Here is a 25,367-nt window from a genome sequence, read left to right on the forward strand (position 1 = left end):
GGAAAAGAATAACAGAGCGGCTAAAAGAGTTCAGTATATCTGAAATGCGTAGGGAGACACTTGTGAGAGAAATAGCAAGCATCGAACTTAAGCTAAAAGAATCCTTTAGGAGTCAGGAATCGCGGGAAGAACTAAAAGCCATAAATGAAATCGAAAGAAACCCAAAGTATTTCTTGTCCTATGCCAAATCAAAATCGAGAACAACGTCCAGTATTGGGCCCCTACTTAAACAAGATGGGTCCTACACAGATGACAGCAAGGAAATGAGTGAGCTACTCAAGTCCCAATACGACTCAGTTTTTAGCAAGCCGCTAACCAGACTGAGAGTCGAAGATCAAAATGAATTTTTTATGAGAGAGCCACAAAATTTGATTAACACAAGCCTATCCGATGTTATCCTGACGCCAAATGACTTCGAACAGGCGATAAATGACATGCCCATGCACTCTGTCCCAGGGCCAGACTCATGGAACTCTGTGTTCATCAAGAACTGCAAGAAGCCCCTATCACGAGCCTTTTCCATCCTATGGAGAGGGAGCATGGACACGGGGGTCGTCCCACAGTTACTAAAAACAACAGACATAGCCCCACTCCACAAAGGGGGCAGTAAAGCAACAGCAAAGAACTACAGACCAATAGCACTAACATCCCATATCATAAAAATCTTTGAAAGAGTCCTAAGAAGCAAGATCACCACCCATCTAGAAACCCATCAGTTACACAACCCAGGGCAACATGGGTTTAGAACAGGTCGCTCCTGTCTGTCTCAACTATTGGATCACTACGACAAGGTCCTAAATGCACTAGAAGACAAAAAGAATGCAGATGTAATATATACAGACTTTGCAAAAGCCTTCGACAAGTGTGACCATGGCGTAATAGCCCACAAAATGCGTGCTAAAGGAATAACAGGAAAAGTCGGTCGATGGATCTATAATTTCCTCACTAACAGAACACAGAGAGTAGTCGTCAACAGAGTAAAGTCCGAGGCAGCTACGGTGAAAAGCTCTGTTCCACAAGGCACAGTACTCGCTCCCATCTTGTTCCTCATCCTCATATCCGACATAGACAAGGATGTCAGCCACAGCACCGTGTCTTCCTTTGCAGATAACACCCGAATCTGCATGACAGTGTCTTCCATTGAAGACACTGCAAGGCTCCAGGCGGACATCAACCAAATCTTTCAGTGGGCTGCAGAAAACAATATGAAGTTCAACGATGAGAAATTTCAATTACTCAGATATGGTAAACATGAGGAAATTAAATCTTCATCAGAGTACAAAACAAATTCTGGCCACAAAATAGAGCGAAACACCAACGTCAAAGACCTGGGAGTGATCATGTCGGAGGATCTCACCTTCAAGGACCATAACATTGTATCAATCATATCTGCTAGAAAAATGACAGGATGGATAATGAGAACCTTCAAAACTAGGGAGGCCAAGCCCATGATGACACTCTTCAGGTCACTTGTTCTATCTAGGCTGGAATATTGCTGCACACTAACAGCACCTTTCAAGGCAGGTGAAATTGCCGACCTAGAAAATGTACAGAGAACTTTCACGGCGCGCATAACGGAGATAAAACACCTCAATTACTGGGAGCGCTTGAGGTTCCTAAACCTGTATTCCCTGGAACGCAGGAGGGAGAGATACATGATTATATACACCTGGAAAATCCTAGAGGGACTAGTACCGAACTTGCACACGAAAATCACTCACTACGAAAGCAAAAGACTTGGCAGACGATGCACCATCCCCCCAATGAAAAGCAGGGGTGTCACTAGCACGTTAAGAGACCATACAATAAGTGTCAGGGGCCCGAGACTGTTCAACTGCCTCCCAGCACACATAAGGGGGATTACCAACAGACCCCTGGCAGTCTTCAAGCTGGCACTGGACAAGCACCTAAAGTCAGTTCCTGATCAGCCGGGCTGTGGCTCGTACGTTGGTTTGCGTGCAGCCAGCAGAAACAGCCTGGTTGATCAGGCTGTGATCCACCAGGAGGCCTGGTCACAGACCGGGCCGTGGGGGCGTTGACCCCCAGAACTCTCTCCAGGTAAACTCCAGGTATGTATGCTGGGAGGCAGTTGAACAGTCTCGGGCCCCTGACACTTATTGTATGGTCTCTTAACATGCTAGTGACACCCCTGCTTTTTATTGGGGGGATGTTGCATCGTCTGCCAAGTCTTTTGCTTTCGTAGTGAGTGATTTTCGTGTGCAAGTTCGGTACTAGTCCCTCTAGGATTTTCCAGGTGTATATAAACATGTATCTCTCCTGCCTGTGCTCCAGGGAATACAGGTTTAGGAACCTCAAGCGCTCCCTGTAATTGAGGTGTTTTATCTCTGTCATGCGCGCCGTGAAGGTTCTCTGTACATTTTCTAGGTCAGCAATTTCACCTGCCTTGAAAGGTGCTGTTAGTGTGCAGCAATATTCCAGCCTAGATAGAACAAGTGACCTGAAGAGTGTCATCATGGGCTTTGCCTCCCTAGTTTTGAAGGTTCTCATTATCCATACTGTCATTTTTCTAGCTGCTGCGATTGATACAATGTTATGGTCCTTGAGGGTGAGATCCTCCGACATGATCACTCCCAGGTCCTTGACGTTGGTGTTTCACTCTATTTTGTGGCAAGAATTTGTTTTGTACTCTGATGAAGATTTAATTTCCTCGTGTTTACCATATCTGAGTAATTGAAATTTCTCATCGTTGAACTTCATATTGTTTTCTGCAGCCCACTGAAAGATTTGGTTGATGTCCGCCTGGAGCCTTGCAGTGTCTGCAATGGAAGACACTGTCATGCAGATTCGGGTGTCATCTGCAAAGGAAGACACGGTGCTGTGGCTGACATCCTTGTCTATGTCAGATATGAGGATGAGGAACAAGATGGGAGCGAGTACTGTGCCTTGTGGAACAGAGCTTTTCACGGTAGCTGCCTCAGACTTTACTCTGTTGACTGCTACTCTCTGTGTTCTGTTAGTGAGGAAATTATAGATCCATCGACCGACTTTTCCTGTTATTCCTTTTGCACACATTTTGTGCACTATTACGCCATGGTCACACTTGTCGAAGGCTTTTGCAAAGTCTGTATATATTACATCTGCATTCTTTTTGTCTTCTAGTGCATCTAGGACCTTGTTGTAGTGATCCAATAGTTGAGACAGACAGGAGCGACCTGTTCTAAACCCATGTTGCCCTGGGTTGTGTAACTGATGGGTTTCTAGATGGGTGGTGATCTTGCTTCTTAGGACCCTTTCAAAGATTTTTATGATATGGGATGTTAGTGCTGTCGATCTGTAGTTCTTTGCTGTTGCTTTACTGCCCCTTTTGTGGAGTGGGGCTATGTCTGTTGTTTTTAGTAACTGTGGGACGACCCCCGTGTCCATGCTCCCTCTCCATAGGATGGTAAAGGCTCGTGATAGGGGCTTCTTGCAGTTCTTGATGAACACGGAGTTTGACCGTTTTTTTGGAATAAAACAGAGACTTTGCACTGTATTTTCGTATGGTATTTATTGTTGTATTCTAGTTTTCTTGTTCTCATTTTATAGAATGGAAGACATATTACAGAAATTGAGATGATTTTGACTGGTTTTACAATGAAAAGTACCTTGAAATTGAGCTCAAAGTAGCAGAAATGTTCGATTTTTACCAATTTCAAAAGTAAACCATTCTGACCACTGTACTGGATAGTTGAAATTTTTAAATTGGTGGTTTCTTGCGCTCATTTGATAGAAAAATAGAGTTCTAGCGAAATATTCATGTTTTTTGTCGACTAGTACAGTGGAATTGGCCGAAAGTGGGGCTCAAATTGGGCAAAATCATTGATGCGTAAACATCGCCGAGACCGCTAATTTTGCGAGAGCATAATTCCGTAAGTTTTACATCAAATTTCATACTTTTGGTGTCATTATGATCGGGAAAAGATTCTCTATCTTTTCATAAGAAAAAATTGTTTTTTTTTTAATTTGACCGACCCTGAGAACGAGTCTCGGAGAGGGCCTGTCGACCCTCAAAGGGTTAAAATATTAATATGAATGTGTGAAAGGTGAGTGACAGTGTAGAAGTTTTTTCCATCCCAGCAATAAGTAACTTTGTCTGACATTTTAGGGTTATCCTAAGTTCTCTACACATTTGCTGCTATATGTAACTGTATTTGATGGCTCTCTCAGCCATTGACATACCTTGTTAGTAAGTTTATTCAGGTATACACAAATACAGTTACATAGATTATCATACATAACAGCATATGTGTAGAGAACCTAGGATAACCCCAAAAAAAATAAATTCACTAAGTTTAATCATTTCTAACTTGGCACTTAAAGTAAGAGGCTTATGACTCTTCTTTTTATCACAACTAAGCTTAGACACCATTGTCAACGAGAGCTAACTAGTTAACGAAATAGTAAACGGAGTTCAGACAGTGTAAAAAGACAAACTGAATGGGTGGCGGGTGATCACTTGCCCACCACCCGTTCACTCTAAGGCACGGGCGATCACTTGCCCGTGCCCTAGAGTGATAAGATGCTTATACACTATACTCATTACTTACCTTAAAATATTTGTAGTCTTAATGTAGGGTGAGAGGTGAGTAAATGAATAAATGAGAGAGAAAGAGTTAATGAGAGAGGAGAGTTGTGGAGGATGTAAACAAATAGATGGCATCTGGTTTTGGTTGATACACATTCATCTACACCTAATATCTCTTATTTATGTTAATTTATTCTACTATGGGGTGTATTTATCATGTTTATATGTTAAGTATCATGTTTATTATATAATTTTGAAAAAAAAAAATATCATACATGGATTGATGAAAATGTTCGTATTAAAATAATATATGACATTTAAAGAGCCTCAGAGTGTTTATTATTTTATTAATATTATTATCATTATAATTACGGTGTGTTCAAGACTAATAAGACACTCTTAGTGATTTTAATGTGTACCTGCATGCCAGGACAGTGTGTAAGTTTATTTAGGTACAGGTACATATACGTGTAATTAAGGACCCCAATGGAAATAAGTCACTCTGTCTCACTTTTTTGGGTTATCCCAGGTTCTTTACACATATGCTGCTATGTATGATAACCTATGTAACTGTATTTGTGTATACCTGAATAAACTTACTTACAGAGTATATATAAAACATGAAATAATGTTAAAACAATTGAAATTTTGGAAAGTTTCCAGACATAATGGAGAGACGTGGTGCTCGTGGAGAATATAAACACACTGGGTGGGACGCGGTGACTGTTTTAGAAAGTCAGGTGGGGGAAGTTGTATAGTGAGTTTTGGCCATAATTTGAAATGTCCGTATTAGTGGAACGCCATCAGGCAAAATGCTGTAAAGTGGCGCCCTACTGTATATGTGTATTATTTGCTCTAGCTTTATCTGGAAAATTATATTATTGTTTAATTTTTGTAAAAACCTTTGTATCATTTTGATGCAATTTTTGTGAATTGTATATTATGTTGTGCATTATTAATTTTAGTTCATTACTACCTCACAATTTTTACTTCTTGTGAATTTTGTATTGACTTTGTGTATTATTTTGACCAAGCTTACTTTAGAGAATTATTATATTCTAACTTATTATTTGCAAAAATCAGTGTACCATTTTGACCTAGCTTTTGTGAACCTTGTATATTTTTACTTCTTAATAGTTAGATACAGTTCACTGAAATTAGTTTTGCAAGTTTACATTGTAGATTTGTTGTGTTCAATATTATACTCCAAGTATTATTAGTGATTGCTTACCAGGTTATTACGTCACTGAACATCATTGTAAACTTATGAATATTAGCTTTGATACAGAGTTGATCCTCATCTATAACATTTGAAATAATCTATTAACTGTTGGCCAGGACTGCAAATATTATACTACTAACCATGTCAAAACTATCTTCAACAACATCATAACCCTTTCAGGGTCGGTCCTGTATGGCTTGATAGCCAGTGTTTGTACCGTATTTGCATGCCAAAATTCTAGCACCTTCAAATCTGGTGGAAGAAAGCTGGTAGGCCTATATATGAAAGAATGGGTCTGCATGGCCAGTGTGTGCAGTATAAAAAAAATCCTGCAGCAAACAGTGCATAATGAGAAAAAAATAAACACTCTGATCGTGTTTTTGTTTTCAAATGGCGACTTGGCAGTGTATTCTTTTATGCTATTTATGGTTGTATTCTCGTTTTCTGGTCTCAGTAGATAAAACTGAAGATATATTACAGAAATAGAGATGATTTTGTTTGGTTTGATGATGAGAAGTACAGTATCTTGAAATTGAACTCAAAGAAGCGGAAATGTTCGATTTTTGTGAATGTTGAAGAGTAAGCAGATCATGCCACATATCCAATACACATCAACTGGTGAGTCTAATATTCTTTCACAAGTGTGCTGATATTATTTATACTGTTTTTACAGTAATGCAGTAGTCTTCATAACAGTAAATCTGTTTTTTGTGAGAATAAAAATTCAAAATAGAAAGCAAGAGTAATATAAGAGGGGTCTGGAGACGTGACTAATGAACCAAGAAAATGTTATTTTAGTGCCAGGAGTGTCTGTCTTGTTTATTCTGAACCCTATTTTGAAATTGGCATCTTTTGAAATTTGTGTGAAATTGGCCAAATTGCCAATTTCTGACCACTTTATTGGGTAGTTGAAATTCATGTACTCAATCGATAGAACAAATGTAGTTTTAGCGAAATAGCCATGATTTCAGTCGACTGGAACAATGGAATTGGCCGAAAATAGGGCTCAAAGTGGGCAAAATCGCTTATGCGTAAATATCGCTAACTTTGCAAGAGCATAATTTCGTAAGTTTTCCATCAAATTTCATACATTTTGTGTCATTACCATCAGGAAAAGATTTTCTATCATTTCATAAGAATTTTCTTTTTTTTTTTTTTTTTTAAATTTTTGACCCTGAGAGTGAGTTAAGGCTCGGGGGGTCTTGACTCTTAAATGGGTTAAACAATTGAGTATTCAACCACAATGCAAAGTCCCTAAGTGAACACTATGATGACAACTTTACACTCCTAGCATCACAAACCTTTGAAAAACAAACACATAGGACAGAGCTTATGTCACGTAGGTTGTTGATTTTTTGAGTTTTGTCAAGAATACTAAAAGCATTTTGAAAATTGTTTTACACTTCACTCTCAAAGAATTATATGTAATTCAATGTTATTAAATTATACCCAAAACCCTCACCCACTTAAATATAGTTACTTATAGTCGTGTCATCTGTCTATTTTTTTTTTTCAAAGGGAGATTTATTTGACATTGGAAAAAAGTCATCTTTGTGAAGTATATTTTCAAGAAAAGTTTTTTATAAATAGTTTTGAGCCAATCTAATATACATCCCAATAAGAGTCCGAGGAGCAGTATCAAGTTATTGTACAGAAGTGCTACTCACAGTGGGTATCCATCTATAGGCACCAATCACAGTAGTTCTACTCTCATGGACACCATCTATGAGCACCACTCACAGCAGTTCTACTCTCAGTGGGTACCCATCTATGAACATGGCTCACAGCAATTCTACCTTCATGCAGCACCACTCTCAGGTTCTACTCTCAGGGGGTACCATCTATGTGCACCACTCACAGGTTCTACTCTCACAGGGAACCATCCATGAGCACCACTCACAGGTTCTACTCTTGGGGTACCATCTATGAGCACCACTCACAGGATCTACTCTTGGGGTACACATTGTATAAACTCTCAACCATACATTACAGTACACATTGTATGTACTCTCAACCATACATTACACTACACATTGTATGTACTCTCAACCATACATTACAGTACACATTGTGTGTACTCTCAACCATACATTACACATTGTATGTACTCTCAACCATACATTACACTACACATTGTATGTACTCTCAGCCATACATTACACTACACATTGTATGGACTCTCAGCCATACATTACACTACACATTGTATGAACTCACAGCCATACATTACACTACACATTATATGTACTCTCAACCATACATTACACTACACATTGTATGTACTCTAAACCATGCATTACACTTCATACTGTATGTTCTCTCAACCATACATTACACTACATACTGTATGTACTCTCAACCATACATTACACTACACATTATATGTACTCTCAACCATACATTACACTATACATTGTAGGTACTCTCAACCATACATTACACTACATACTGTATGTACTCTCGACCATACATTACACTACATACTGTATGTACTCTCAACCATACATTACACTACACTTTGCATGTATTCTCAACCATACATTACACTACACATTGTAGGTACTCTCAGTCATACATTACACTACACATTGCATGTATTCTCAACCATACATTACACTACATACTGTATGTACTCTCGACCATACATTACACTACATACTGTATGTACTCTCAACCATACATTACACTACACATTATATGTACTCTCAACCATACATTACACTACACATTATATGTACTCTCAACCATACATTACACTACACATTGCATGTATTCTCAACCATACATTACACTACACATTGTAGGTACTCTCAACCATACATTACACTAAATACTGTATGTACTCTCAACCATACATTACACTACACATTGTATGGACTCTCACCCATACATAATGCTACACATTGTATGCACTCTCAACAATACATTACACTACACATTATGTGTACTCTCAACCATACATTACACTACACATTGTATGTTCTCTCAACCATACATTACACTACACATTGTATGGACTCTCAACTCAAGATGGCAAGGGTTACACCAATACATAAAGGTGGTGACCCTACAGACTTAAACAACTATAGGCCAATATCAAACTTACCATTGCTATCCAAAATCTTTGAGAAACTCGTGCACAGGAGACTGTATTCATTTATAACAGCACAAAACATACTCAACCCCTGCCAATTTGGATTCAGGAAAAATAAAAGCACTAATGATGCAGTCATAAAAATGCTAGATCTGCTTTACACAGCACTGGAAAATAAGGAATATCCACTAGGAATTTTTATTGACCTAAGAAAAGCTTTTGACACAGTAGACCACGACATCCTACTCCACAAACTTGACCATTACGGTATAAGAGGCCATGCGCTTGCTTATTTCAAATCTTACCTTACTAATAGGTATCAGTATGTTACCATTAAAGACACAGCATCAACAACACGGCCACTTGATACTGGAGTTCCGCAGGGAAGTATCCTTGGTCCCCTGCTCTTCCTCATATACATCAATGATCTTCCAAATGTATCCCAACACCTGAAACCCATTCTCTTTGCTGACGACACGACTTATGTCATCTCTCACCCTAATCTTGCCACCCTCAACACCATTGTTAACGAGGAGCTGATCAAAATATCGACTTGGATGACAGCCAATAAACTTACGCTTAACACTGACAAAACCTACTGTATTATGTTAGGTAGCAGAGCAGGAGATGCACAAATTAACATTAAGATTGACAACACTCTAATTACCAGACATAATGAGGGCAAATTCCTAGGCCTATACCTTGACAACAACCTGAATTTCAGCACCCATATCCAACACATAACCAAAAAAGTATCCAAAACAGTTGGGATCCTCTCCAAGATACGATACTACGTTCCGCAAAATGCCCTTCTCACACTATACCACTCACTTATTTATCCATACCTCACCTATGCTATTTGTGCTTGGGGATCAACTGCAGCAACACACCTAAAGCCAATAATAACCCAACAAAAAGCTGCAGTAAGAATAATCACTAAATCCCATCCCTGGCAACACCCCACCCCCCACTCTTCATAGATCTAAACTTACTCCCTGTTCAGTACATCCACACTTACTACTGTGCAATCTGCATCTACAGGACCTTAAACTCCAATATCAACCTTTACCTAAAACGCTTTCTTGATAGTTGTGACAGAACCCACAGGCATAACACCAGACACAAACATCTCTACGACATTCCCCATGTCCGACTAAACCTTTATAAAAATTCAATGTATGTCAAAGTCCCTAAAATCTGGAACACCCTACCTGAGAACTCTAGAACTGCAGACACATTCATCACCTTCAAAACTACCATTAGATAACATCTTATCTCCCTGATAAACCCCATCAACTAACTGCACGAATACCACCTGATGGTTCACACTTACACTCACTCACCCATTTGACCATAAACAGAAATATTAATCTCAATCTTAAAATAATGAATCCTATGATACTCCAATACTGAAACTATGTACTGTGCCAAAACAAAAGCATTCACATTGCTAAACTCACAAACTAGTATTTAGTCACTTAGCCATAATACCAACTTACCTCATAGTTTAATTCTTTATTTTAAAATATTACAAGTTAAGTCTGCCCGAAATGCCTAGCCATGCTAGGCATTCTAGTGGTACACTCAGTAATCATTATTTAACTACATGTAAACCACACAACAACCAAATTCTGTAAATTCAATTAGTAATCTTTATAGAGAATAAACTTTGAATTTGAATTTGAATTATAATTCACTACACATTTTATGGACTCTAATCCATACATTACAGTACACATTGTATGTACTCTCAACCATAAATTACACTACACATTGTATGTACTCTCAACCATATATTTCACTACACATTGTATATACTCTCAACCATGCATTACACTACACATTGTATGTACTCTACCATACATTACACTACACATTGTATGTACTCTCAACCATACATTACACTACACATTATATGTACTCTCAACCATACATTACACTACACATTGTATGTACTCTTAACCATGCATTACACTACACATTGTATGTACTCTCAACCATACATTACACTACACATTGTATGTACTCTCAACCATACATTACATTACACATTGTATGTACTCTCAACCATACATTACACTACACATTGTATGTACTCTCAACCATACATTACACTACACATTGTATGTACTCTCAACCATACATTACACTACACATTGTATGTAGTCTCAGCCATACATTACACTACACATTGTATGTACTCTCAACCATACATTACACTACACATTGTATGTACTCTCAACCATACATTACACTACACATTGTATGTAGTCTCAGCCATACATTACACTACACATTGTACTCTCAACCATACATTACACTTCACATTGTATGTACTCTCAACCATACATTACACTACACATTGTATGTAGTCTCAACCATACATTACACAACACATTGTATGTACTCTCAACCATACATTACACTACACATTGTACTCTCAACCATACATTACACTACACATTGTATGTACTCTCAACCATACATTACACTACACATTGTATGTACTCTCAACCATACATTACACTACACATTGTATGTACTCTCAACCATACATTACACTACACATTGTATGTAGTCTCAACCATACATTACACTACACATTGTATGTAGTCTCACCCTGAAATGTGTCCCTCTTCAGTACAGGAAAGACTGTGCTATAACTTAAATTGCAAGGCACACCATCTAAAGGGGACTGAAAGATACAAAATCCAGGCCATGGAAAAACTGGGGTAGTAACAGCCACTCAAGAGGGAGAGGTTTTTTAGTGCCAGGAAGGAAAAGAAACTGGCAGGAAATGGCGGAATTTGTACACCAAATCCAGTCATTCCTGGAGTGGAACCACAGTCGATGGCCTCCACTCCAAAACAACAGATACACATACTAATGCCGGAAAAAAAATTACCCCCAGTACCAACAATACCACCAGTCTGATGACATTCTTCTTTGCAAATATACAGGGTCTAAAGCCAGCAACAAACAACAAAATACCTTTCATCCGTGGACTGCTTGCAGAGGCAAATGCAATATTTGCGGCTTTCACAGAGACCCACATAAAGGATCACTTGGACAACGAAATACGGATCCCAGGTTACAACCTATACAGATGCGACAGAGAGAACAGACAAAGGGGGGGGGGGTTGGTGTGTACATCACAGAGTCACTTGTTTGCAAAGAACTGCTTAATGCCTCAGATGATATAGTGGAAGTTTTAGCAGTAAAGATCGAGAACCAAAACCTAGTCATTGTGGTAGTCTATAAGCCTACAGATGCAGCGTCCCAGCATTTCCAGGAACAGCTGTTAAAAATTCACCACTGTCTGGAAAATCTGCCAGCTCCTGCCCCCAACATCTTGCTCCTGTGGGATTTCAACTTAAGGCACCTAAAATGGAGGAATATAGCAAATAATGTTGTTGCAGTAATAACACCATGAGGCAGCTCTGACGAGAACTCACACACACACACGAGCTTTTAAATCTCTGCACAAAATTTAATTTAAATCAGCAAATAATAGTGCCTACTAGACTGGAGAATACGCTAGACCTCATCTTCACTAACAATAATGATCTGATACGAAATGTCACCATATCAAAAACAATATACTCAGATCACAACATAATTGAGGTTCAGGCATGTATGTGCAGAGCCCCAGACTGACATAATGAGATTAGTCGCGAGGGAGCATTCACCAAATTCAACTTCAATAACAAAAACATAAAGTGGGACCAAGTAAACCAAGTCCTAACCAATATAAGCTGGGAAGATAGACTAAGCAACACAGACCCCAACTTATGCCTAGAACAGATTAACTCGGTGGTGCTCGATGTATACACAAGGCTTATTCCTCTAAGGAAAAGGAGAAGTAGATGTAAAATAGAAAGAGACAGGTGCTCCCTTTACAGGCGACGGAAAAGAATAAGAGCGGCTAAAAGAGGCCAATATATATGAAATGCGTAGGGAGTCACTGGTCAGAGAAATAGCAAGCATCGAACTTAAGCTAAAGAAATCTTATAGGAGTCAGGAATCGCGGGAAGAACTGAAAGCCATAAATGAAATCGAAAGAAATACAAAGTATTTCTTTTCCTATGCCAAATCAAAGTCGAGAACAACGTCCAGTATTTGGCTCCTACTTAAACAAGCTGGGTCCTACACAGATGACAGCAAGGAAATGAGTGAGCTACTCAAGTCCCAGTATGACTCAGGTTTTAGCAAGCCGCTAACCAGACTGAGAGTCGAAGATCAAAATGAATTTTTTATGAGAGAGCCACAGAATTTGGTTAACAGAAGCCTATCTGATGCTATCCTGATGCCAAATGACTTCGAACAGGCGATAAATGACATGCCCATGCACTCTGCCCCAGGGCCAGACTCATGGAGCTCCGTGTTCATCAAGAACTGCAAGAAGCCCCTATCACGACCTTTTACCATCCTATGGAGAGGGAGCATGGACATGGGGGTTGTCCCACAGTTACTAAAAACAATAGACATACCCCCACTCCACAAAGGGGGCAGTAAAGCAATAGCAAAGAACTACAGACCGATAGCACTAACATCCCATATCATAAAAATCTTTGAAAGGGTCCTAAGAAGCAAGATTGCCACCCATCTAGAAACCCATCAATTGCACAACCAAGGGAAACATAGGTTTAGAACAGGTTGCTCCTGTCTGTCTCAACTGTTGGATCATTACGACAAGGTCCTAGATGCACTAGAAGACAAAAAGAATGCAGATGTAATATATACAGACTTTGAAAAAGCCTTCGACAAGTGTGACCATGGCGTGATAGCGCACAAAATGCTTGCTAACGGAATAACAGGAATAGTTGGTCGATGGATCTATAATTTCCTCACAAACAGAACACAGAGTAGTAGTCAACAGAGTAAAATCCGAGGCAGCTACGGTGAAAAGCTCTGTTCCACAAGGCACATAACTCGCTCCCATCTTGTTCCTCATCCTCATATCTGACATAGACAAGGATGTCAGCCACAGCACCGTGTCTTCCTTTGCAGATGACACCCGAATCTGCATGACAGTGTCTTCCATTGCAGACACTGCAAGGCTCCAGGCGGACATCAACCAAATCTTTCAGTGGGCTGCAGAAAACAATATGAAGTTCAACGATGAGAAATTTCAATTACTCAGATATGGTAAACACGAGGAAATTAAGTCTCCATCAGAGTACAAAACAAATTCTGGCCACAAAATAGAGCGAAACACCAACGTCAAAGACCTGGGAGTGATCATGTCGGAGGATCTCACCTTCAAGGACCATAACATTGTATCAATCACAGCAGCTAGAAAAATGACAGGATGGATATTGAGAACCTTCAAAACTAGGGATGCCAAGCCCATGATAACACTCTTCAGGTCACTTGTTCTATCTAGGCTGGAATATTGCTGCACACTAACAGCACCTTTCAAGGCAGGTGAAATTGCTGACCTAGAAAATGTACAGAGAACCTTCACGGCGTGCATAACAGAGATAAAACACCAATTACTGGGAGCGCTTGATGTTCCTGAACCTGTATTCCCTGGAATGCAGGCGGGAGAGATACATGATTATATACACCTGGAAAATCCTAGAGGGACTAGTTCCGAACTTGCACTACGATAGCAAAAGACTTGGCAGACGATGCAACATCCCAGCAATGAAAAGCAGGGGTGTCACTAGCATGTTAAGAGACCATACAATAAGTGTCAGGGCCCGAGACTGTTCAACTGCTTCCCAGCATACATATGGGGGATTACCAATGGACCCCTGGCAGTCTTCAAGCTTGAACTAGACAAGCACCTAAAGTCTGTACCTGACCGGCCAGGCTGTGGCTCGTACGTTGGTTTGCATGCAGCCAGCAGTAACAGCCTGGTTGATCAGGCTCTGATCCACCAGGAGGCCTGGTCACAGACCGAGCCGCGGGGGCGTTGAACCCCAGAACTCTCTCCAGGTAAACTCCAGGTAAACACATTGTATGTATTCTCAACCATACATTACACTACACATTGTATGTACTCTCAACCATACATTACACTACACATTGTATGTACTCTCAACCATACATTACACTACACATTGTATGTATTCTCAACCATACATTACACATTGTATGTAGTCTCAACCATACATTACACTACACATTGTACGTACTCTCAACCATACACTACACTGAATACTGTATGTACTCTCAACAATACATTACACTGCACATTGTATGTACTCTCAACAATACATTAATCTGCATAATGTATATACTTTCAACCATACATTACACTTCACATTGTATGTACTCTGCAATACATTACTCTGCATAATGTATGTACTCTCAACCATACATTACACTACACATTGTATGTACTCTACAATACATTACTCTGCATAATGTATGTACTCTCAACCATACATTACACTACACATTGTATGTACTCTCAACCATACATTACACTACACATTGTATGTACTCTCAACCATACATTACACTACACATTGTATGTACTCTCAACCATACATTACACTACACATTTTATGTACTCTCAACCATACATTATACTGCATACTGTATGGACTCTCAACCATACATTACACTTCACATTGTATGTACTCTCAACCATACATTACACTACACATTGTATGTACTCTCAACTATACATTGCACTTCACATTGTATGTACTCTCAACCATACATTACACTACATAGTGTATGTAGTCTCAACCATACATTACACTACACACAAGAACATAAGAACGAAGGATTACTGCAACAGGCCTACTGATCCATGCAGAGCAGGTCCATGTCCCCCCCGGATTAGACCAATGACCTACCCCTCGGATTATCCCAATGACCCACCCAGTCTGGTCCTCCGCTCAAGGATGGAGCACTGCACCAGACCCAGCAGCACAAGCTAGTCTGGTCGAACTCACACCCACCCACACCCACTCATGCATTTATCTAACCTATTTTTAAAACTACACAGCATTTTAGCCTCAATAACTGTACTCAGGAGTTTGTTCCACTCATCCACAACTCTATTACCAAACCAGTGCTTTCTTTTATCCTTCCTGAATCTGAATTTTTCCAACTCGAAACCATTGCTGCGAGTCCTGTCTTGGCTGGAAATTTTCAGCACGCTATTTACATCCCCTTTATTTATTCCTGTTTTCCATTTATACACCTCGATCATATCCCCCCTAATTCTATGCCTTTTGAGAGAGTGCAGATTCACGGCCCTCAGTCTATCCTCATAAGGAAGATTTCTGATACATGGGATCATCTTTATCATCCTCCTTTGTACGTTTTCCAGAGCATTTATATCCATTCTGTAATACGATGACCAGAACTGAGCAGCATAGTCTAAATAAGGCCTAACCAAGGATATACAGAGTTGAAGAACAACCTGAGGACTTGTAATAAAGTTGGTAGAATTACCGACAATATGTAAAGTAAAAGGACACAAGTGCAACTAATATGACATTTTATTGTGGCAACGTTTCGCTCTCCAGGAGCAAAACGTTGCCACAATAAAATGTCACATTAGTTGCACTTGTGTCCTTTTACTTTACAACCTGAGGACTTCTATTATTTATACTTCTAGATATGAAACCAAGAATTCTGTTAGCTTTATTGCAAACACTAATGCACTGTTGTCTTGGTTTTAGGTTACTGCTAACCAGAACTCCTAAATCCTTTTTGCAATCAGTAGTATTAAGGTCTACATTATTTAGTTTACATGTGGCATGGTTATTTAACTGTCCAACATTTAGAACTTTGCATTTGTCAATATTAATCTGCATCTGCCACTTCTCCGACCATTGCATCAGTCTATTCAAATCATCCTGGAGTGCTCTAATGTCCTCATTAGGATGAATTGGATGGCCTATTTTGGTGTCATCGGCAAATTTGCTTATGTCGCTATTTATTCCCTCATCTATGTTGTTTATGTAAATTGTGAACAACAACGGGCCCATCACTGACCCCCTGAGGAACACCGCTTGTGACGTGCCCCTATTCTGATTTCTCCCCATGTATGCAAACTCTCTGCTGTCTATTTGTCAGCCATGCCTTTACCCAGGAAAAAAATTCTCCTTCTATTCCGTGTGCCCTAAGTTTCCTCGATAGCCTCTGGTGTGGAATTCTATCGAAAGCCTTACTGAAGTCCATATACACAATATCATATTCATTACCATGATCTACCTCCTCAAACACCTTAGTGAAAAAAGTTAGTAAATTCGTAGGACAGGAAAGCCCCTTTGTAAAACCGTGTTGAGAATCATTAATCAATCTGTGCCTGTCAAGATGGCTATGAATTGCTTCGGCAATTATTGATTCTATAAATTTTCCCACTATGGAGGTAAGGCTTATTGGTCTATAGTTCGAAGCCAAGGACCTGTCACATTGTATGTACTCTCAACCATACATTACACTACACATTGTATGTACTCTCAACCATACAGTACACTGCATACTGTATATACTCTCAACCATACATTACACATTGTATGTACTCTCAACCATACATTACACATTGTATGTACTCTCAACCATACATTACACATTGTATGTACTTTCAGCCATACATTACACTACACATGTATGTATTCTCAACCATGCATTACACATTGTATGTACTCTCAACCATACATTGTTTGTGTTCATTTTAATTAAAATGAAGTTAGTTATTAAACTTGCTGCTCTTTTACACATTTATCTTTCACACTTTTACCCTTTGACTGTTGCAAACCCCAAATCCTGAGGTGTCTCCTGGTGTTGAAAAATATAGAGATGGAGAGGCGCAAAGTTGGCAGAAAATGAGCCATGTATGGCAACAGTGGCGACTGCCACTCACCCGGTAATCTTTAGTTTACTTGCATTCGAAGATTTTTTTTTTCTTCACTATTTTATTTTTTCACATAACTTATGTGGCCTGTGAGACCAGAGTATGGCACAATGTTCATATATACACTCATTGAATGTAACACAATTATAACAAAAACACTAGTATCATCATATTGTTTACAAAACTTGTTTTCCCCTGTTGAGAGCCTCTATGCAGAAGCGAACGTTCCATTCTTATCCGATCGCCATGATGCCCATTGCCTTCACTACAATGTACGCTCTCATGATCTCCGCAATCCTTCCAGTTATAGAATGGTCACCGATATTAGTAGACATTATTTGTTCGCCGCCCCTGTTTGCTCAGTCCCTTCCCTCTTCGCCTACATTCACTCTTGTCTTCTCTTCAATTTTCACCTTTCTATGTTCATGTAGCATCTCACTTTTCCCTACCCCCCTGGGAAGTTCCAGCTGTTCGAGTCTGTTCTTTCTCACTCCCTTGCTCGAAAGCCCAACTGTCTACGGTAGCTTCCCGCTCTCTTTTTCTTGACCACTTCCACTCTCATTCTCATGCCATTGCTGTGTACACAGATGTCTCTAAGTCTTCTGATGGCGTAGGATTCACAGCATTGTTTCTGGACAGCATCGTACAAGGACATTTACTGTCTTCGGCTAGTATCTTTACTGCTGATTTTTTTTTTTTTTTTTTTTTTATTTGCCGGTATTTTCCCAGCCCGGGTCTTTTCCAAGTAGTGGTGACCCGGCCTTGGCTCCCTATCTGGGGAGTGTCTCGAGACCTAAGTTTCCCATGGGAGGAGGTACAGTACCTCCTCATCTTTGGGACCAAGTGTCCCCAGGCCTAGCCACATTCCCCGCCCTCACGGGGCTCGTAGGGAGAAGCTAGGCCTCTGGTCTGCCATCTACCCTGCCTCAAAGGGGCTCGTGGGGATGGCAGTCTTATGAGCTGCAGATGGTAGCAAGCTCAGGCGTCTCTTTACCTTACTGCTGAATTGTATGCCATTCTTGCAGCACTTATCCGTATTGCATCTATGTTTGTGTCATCATTTGTGGTTGTCTCAGATTCCATTAGTGCTTTACAGGCTATACAGAAATTTGATATACCTCACCCCTTCGTCCTCCGTATCCAACTTTGGCTACACCGCATCTCTACCAAGCATAAAGATATTGTTTTTTGTTGGGTCCTTGGTCATGTTGACATACAGGGCAATGAACAGGCAGACACTGCTGCGCGGTCAGCAGTACATGACCTACCAGTTTCATATAGAGGTATTCCATTTCCAGACTATTTTGCTGCAATTGCTACCCACCTTCAAACCCATTGGCAACAATGTTGGTCTACTCTACTCGGTAACAAACTTCAATCTATTAAACCGAGTATAGGTTACTGGCCTTCTTCTTGTCACCAGTGCCGAGGTTGGGAGACTACTCTCTCCGTCTCCGCATTGGCCATACTCGTCTTACTCATGGATATCTTATGGAGAGGCACCCTGCTCCTCTCTGTGAGAATTGTCAGGTTCCATTATCGGTCAGCCACATTCTGTTAGACTGCCCACTTTTTCAACGAGCACGCAGAATTTACCTCCAACGTCATCTTCACTCAGCTGCTCTCTCTTTACCTTCCCTTCTCTGTGATGGACCCACCTTTCATCCGGACTCTCTCATTGACTTTTTGACAACAACTGACTTACTTCACAAACTCTGATGATACCTTCAGCCCTTTCTACCTCAATCTCTTGCTACCCTCTACCCTGCACTATCCCCCGCCCCGCTATTTTCTGTAACCTACTGATCGCCCCTCCCCCCTTCTGCTGCCCAGTACCCTCGCTTCCTTCCCTACCCTGCAGCGCTGTATAGCCCTTGTGGCGTAGTGCTTCTTTTTGATTATAATAATAATACAAAACTTGTTTACACAAACAAGCAATATAAAAAAATGTTTATTACTATTGTTCTATAATATATATGTATATGTACAATCACTGGTCACTTTCCTAGAATTGCTGCAGCTTGTGTATAAAAACATAAAACGAGTGTCTCTGCATTTTTGTGGGCATTTTGTGGTATGTGCACAGATATAACACCTCTTCTGAGCATTTTTCTTGAAAGTAGTAGGAGGCAGTGGTATGGGGTAGTGATCACCAGGCCTCAGATGAGATGGCATGTGTTAGTAATTTCGTGGGTGCTGGTCTGTTCTAAGTGTTGTTCCTTTGGTACTTGAACGTTATTTGCCTTATAACTGACAAACAAAATTCACCATATTTGGGTTTGTTGTTGGTCTTCAACTTATACATATTATAAGCATTCAGGATGAAAATGTCGAGAAGATGGAAAAAGAGTTTTATGTACCACTTATAACTCTTGCGAACACAATCAGCAAACCCAATCTGCAGGTCACATTTGTCCACTAAGCACATATTGAGGTTGTAGTCCATCACAGCTGCTGGTTTTACAAAGGGTTCATTGGTCTCTCTATTCTGCTTGCCAGTGTCTACCATTTCATGTCGGTGAACTGATGTCAACAATGTGACATTATGTTTGTTATGCCACCGAAATGCCATGATGTCATTGACAGCAAACACCTGAACTTCACCTCTACTAGTGCCTGCGTCGAACCTAGGTATATGTCTACAATTTCCACGCATGTGCTACACACATCTGTCATGTTCACTCACAAGAAATCAGTGAGTAAAGGGCTTGTGTACCAGTTATCAGTATATAAAATATGCCCCTTACCCAGATATGGCTCCATCATTGTTCTAACCACATCACCAGAGATACCCAGTAACTTCCTGGTATCTTGCAATGTGTTACTGCCAGTGTACACAATTATATCCAAAACCAGACCACTTTTCCAATTACACAGTACAAATAACTTATACCAAAGCATTTCCTCTTGCTTGGTATATACTGCTTAAATGACAGTCTGCCTTTGAACAAAATCAAAGACTCGTCAATAACAAGCTTCCTGAAGGGATAAAAATACATACAGCACTTTTGTTTCAGGTACATGAACACATTCCTGATCTTATATAACCTGTCACTTCTGTCAGGCCTTGTTTTGTCTGAAAAGTGTAGCATACCTAACAGTAGCACAAATCGATTCACTGGTATAATGTCAGTACGCTCATGTGCATGTGTCTGCGCATGTGCCCTCGTGTGTGTATGTGTGTGTGCACATGCTCATGTGGGTGTATGACCCACTTAATATTTGTATTTATAACTCAGTACAATTGTGACCAGATGTGGACGTATCAGTGGCTCATTACTTTGTAATTTGTTCATGACTGTAACCATGTATAGGAGTAAGGCTGATTCATTACCTTTGTAAGTTTCCATGATTGTGACCAGATCTACCTGGAGTTCATTACCTTTGTAACTAGTTCAGCTATCATAACTTTGGGGTCCAGTCCCTGGACCCATTATGTACCTCTGTAATCTTTTGACTACCTCCCACAGGATGGGTATGGGGTGCATAATAAAGATATTAAACTAACTAACTGGTATAATGTCACTGAAAGCTGGGGTTGAAATCAGGCAATCTGTCGACCAGTATGTGTTGACACTGTGCTTATTCACATGTGGCATAAGCATTATTGTGGCAAAGAACAGATACATCTCTGCCACAGTTGTGTCCTTCCTCTGGTGTAGCCATGACCTTGGTGAAAGAATTGTGTTTGCCATGGTGTACTCGAAGTATGTATTGCTTTCTCTGACAATAATGTCCATCAGGGGTTCATCGAAGAATAACTGAAAGCATTCCAGTTCAGTGGCATTGTTCCAAGTGTACATGTTGGCCGTAATCCACTTTGTATTTCATCAAAGTGATGGGGATTGGGAACAAAATTGTCACCTTGCTGCTAATCCCAGATGCAGTCTGCTGGTGGGTACTGAATATTCATAGGTAGTTGTGGTTGTGAAGGTTGTGGTTGTGCATGTTGTGGTTGTGGATGTTGTGTGAGTGTGGGGGTGGTTGTGGATGTTGTGGGAGTGTGGGGGTGGTTGTGGATGTTGTGGGAGTGGTTGTGGGAGTGTGGGGGTGGTTGTGGATGTTGTGGGAGTGGTTGTGGATGTTGTGGGAGTGTGGGGGTGGTTGAGGGTGGTTGTGGCTGTGCTGAGTTAGCAGTGTGGGCAGTTGCATGGCCCACTGCTGGTACTACATGACTCTCGTTGCCACTGCCACCACCACCTGCTGCCCCACACACTTCATTCATCCCCATTGTAACAATATCATCAGTTCATGGTGTAGGGCCATGGAATGTACTCCAAGATTTACTCCTTCCCCTTGGAACAGCATATGGCACACTACCAGAACGCTTGCTGCATCGTATATACTGCAGTTTCACTGGAGAATATTCACCCTCACTGTCGCAACTAGAACTGCTTTCAATAGCTTTGAAATCACTATCACTTTCACTGCTCACATCTGAGTCTTGTACATGGGCAAATAGTTTCCTTTTTTATCCTGGTACAGGTGAACGTGAATGAGACAGCCCAGCACCAGAGGTGGAAGGTTGTGGGTCATCTGGGTTTTCATCACTAATTATGTTATCCTGGGCACTGCTTTCAGTGACACGCTCTCCAAAACCATGAAATTCACTTTCACTGGCACTTCCATCACTGTTAGAGCTATCAATTGGGAACAAAAGACCTCCAATCCGCCGAGGAGTGAGGAACTTCTTACCGCGAGGCATGGTGAAAATGGACTACTAAGATGGCATTCCCACAGTGCACCACTGAGACCCCGATTTTTTTTTCACAGGGTGCACACCCACCTTGCAGACCCATTCTCTCACATGTAGGCCTATCAGCTTTCTCCCACTTGATTTGAAGCCGCTAGAATTTATGCGTATTAATACATCAAACATGGTGGCTCATAAGACGTATATATACGACCAAAACAGTCAAAGGTTTAATGTTTCCTTATGTGCTTCTGTGATGTGTGATATTCTTGTAACTTTGACACTTTAGTCTTATGTGCTTCTGTGATGTGTGATATTATTGTAACTTTTCTTCCCTGATCACTAATATAATTTTTAAAGTTTTCAATGTGTTTATTAACTCTACTTTTCTACTTATAAGAAAAGGGCAACTACTTAATTTTCTAGAAGTTTGGACAGTTGTTAAGAGCTGCACAAGACATCAACAAATTTATCATCTATATTGATACATATTTACTTTTGTCACAAATTTAAAGTAAAGTACTTTTGTTATCATTCTCATTATACATGTGTGTTTGAGAGTTAATGTTACTTTTTTTAACACACTGGCTGTCACTCATCAAGGTTGATTGACATTACAATGAAGAAACACTACCACTGTATCTTGTTCCATCACTGTCTTACCAGAGTTGCACCAGTATTACTGTTCAAAACTGCGAACATCCCCACCCATCTTTCAGAGTGCAGGCACTGTACTTCCCACCTCCACCCATCTTTCAGAGTGCAGACACTGTACTTCCCATCTTTCAGAGTGCAGGCACTGCACTTCCCATCTTTCAGAGTGCAGGCACTGTACTTCCCATCTTTCAGAGTGCAGACACTGTACTTCCCATCTTTCAGAGTGCAGACACTGTACTTCCCATCTTTCAGAGTGCAGGCACTGTACTTCTCACCTTTCAGAGTGCAGGCACTGTACTTCCCATCTTTCAGAGTGCAGGCACTGTACTTCCCACCTCCACCCATCTTTCAGAGTGCAGACACTGTACTTCCCACCTCCACCCATCTTTCAGAGTGCAGGCACTGTACTTCCCATCTTTCAGAGTGCAGGCACTGTACTTCCCATCTTTCAGAGTGCAGACACTGTACTTCCCATCTTTCAGAGTGCAGGCACTGTACTTCCCATCTTTCAGAGTGCAGGCACTGTACTTCCCATCTTTCAGAGTGCAGGCACTGTACTTCCCATCTTTCAGAGTGCAGACACTGTACTTCCCATCTTTCAGAGTGCAGACACTGTACTTCCCATCTTTCAGAGTGCAGGTTTTGTACTTCCCTTCTTTCAGAGTGCAGGCACTGTACTTCCCATCTTTCAGAGTGCAGGCACTGTACTTCCCATCTTTCAGAGTGCAGACACTGTACTTCCCATCTTTCAGAGTGCAGACACTGTACTTCCCATCTTTCAGAGTGCAGGCACTGTACTTCCCTTCTTTCAGAGTGCAGGCACTGTACTTCCCATCTTTCAGAGTGCAGGCACTGTACTTCCCATCTTTCAGAGTGCAGGCACTGTACTACCCATCTTTCAGAGTGCAGACACTGTACTTCCCATCTTTCAGAGTGCAGGCACTGTACTTCCCATCTTTCAGAGTGCAGACACTGTACTTCCCATCTTTCAGAGTGCAGGCACTGTACTTCCCACCTCCACCCATCTTTCAGAGTGCAGGCACTGTACTTCCCATCTTTCAGAGTGCAGACACTGTACTTCCCATCTTTCAGAGTGCAGGCACTGTACTTCCCATCTTTCAGAGTGCAGGCACTGTACTTCCCATCTTTCAGAGTGCAGGCACTGTACTTCCCATCTTTCAGAGTGCAGACACTGTACTTCCCATCTTTCAGAGTGCAGGCACTGTACTTCCCATCTTTCAGAGTGCAGACACTGTACTTCCCATCTTTCAGAGTGCAGGCACTGTACTTCCCATCTTTCAGAGTGCAGACACTGTACTTCCCATCTTTCAGAGTGCAGACACTGTACTTCCCATCTTTCAGAGTGCAGACACTGTACTTCCCATCTTTCAGAGTGCAGGCACTGTACTTCCCACCTTTCAGAGTGCAGGCACTGTACTTCCCATCTTTCAGAGTGCAGACACTGTACTTCCCATCTTTCAGAGTGCAGGCACTGTACTTCCCATCTTTCAGAGTGCAGACACTGTACTTCCCATCTTTCAGAGTGCAGGCACTGTACTTCCCACCTCCACCCATCTTTCAGAGTGCAGGCACTGTACTTCCCATCTTTCAGAGTGCAGACACTGTACTTCCCATCTTTCAGAGTGCAGACACTGTACTTCCCATCTTTCAGAGTGCAGGCACTGTACTTCCCACCTCCACCCATCTTTCAGAGTGCAGGCACTGTACTTCCCATCTTTCAGAGTGCAGACACTGTACTTCCCATCTTTCAGAGTGCAGACACTGTACTTCCCATCTTTCAGAGTGCAGACACTGTACTTCCCATCTTTCAGAGTGCAGACACTGTACTTCCCATCTTTCAGAGTGCAGGCACTGTACTTCCCATCTTTCAGAGTGCAGGCACTGTACTTCCCACCTCCACCCATCTTTCAGAGTGCAGGCACTGTACTTCCCACCTCCACTCATCTTTCAGAGTGCAGGCACTGTACTTCCCATCTTTCAGAGTGCAGGCACTGTACTTCCCATCTTTCAGAGTGCAGGCACTGTACTTCCCACCTCCACCCATCTTTCAGAGTGCAGGCACTGTACTTCCCACCTCCACCCATCTTTCAGAGTGCAGGCACTGTACTTCCAACCTCCACTCATCTTTCAGAGTGCAGGCACTGTACTTCCCATCTTTCAGAGTGCAGGCACTGTACTTCCCACCTCTACCCATCTTTCAGAGTGCAGACACTGTACTTCCCACCTCCACCCATCTTTCAGAGTGCAGGCACTGTACTTCCCACCTCCACTCATCTTTCAGAGTGCAGACACTGTACTTCCCACCTCCACCCATCTTTCAGAGTGCAG

The 25,367-nt window shown here is 41.1% G+C and overlaps 1 protein-coding gene across 2 annotated transcripts in view; it reads left to right on the forward strand.

Annotated features, from left to right (window-relative positions):
* LOC138851850 (E3 ubiquitin-protein ligase TRIM13-like) overlaps positions 1-25,367 on the forward strand; it is a 50,983-nt gene that overhangs the window by 20,827 nt on the left and 4,789 nt on the right. The window contains exon 1 of one of the 2 annotated variants that reach the window (XM_070081349.1): positions 17,553-17,680. The exons of the other annotated variant lie outside the window; for it this stretch is intronic. Within the exon in view, the coding sequence (XP_069937450.1) occupies positions 17,651-17,680 (30 nt within the window). The 5' untranslated portion in view covers positions 17,553-17,650. Of the gene's footprint in view, positions 1-17,552; positions 17,681-25,367 lie in introns of those variants that run through there. 2 annotated transcript variants of the gene reach the window in all.

Source organism: Cherax quadricarinatus, unplaced genomic scaffold, assembly GCF_038502225.1.
Source record: "Cherax quadricarinatus isolate ZL_2023a unplaced genomic scaffold, ASM3850222v1 Contig2416, whole genome shotgun sequence".
Taxonomy (NCBI): domain Eukaryota; kingdom Metazoa; phylum Arthropoda; class Malacostraca; order Decapoda; family Parastacidae; genus Cherax; species Cherax quadricarinatus.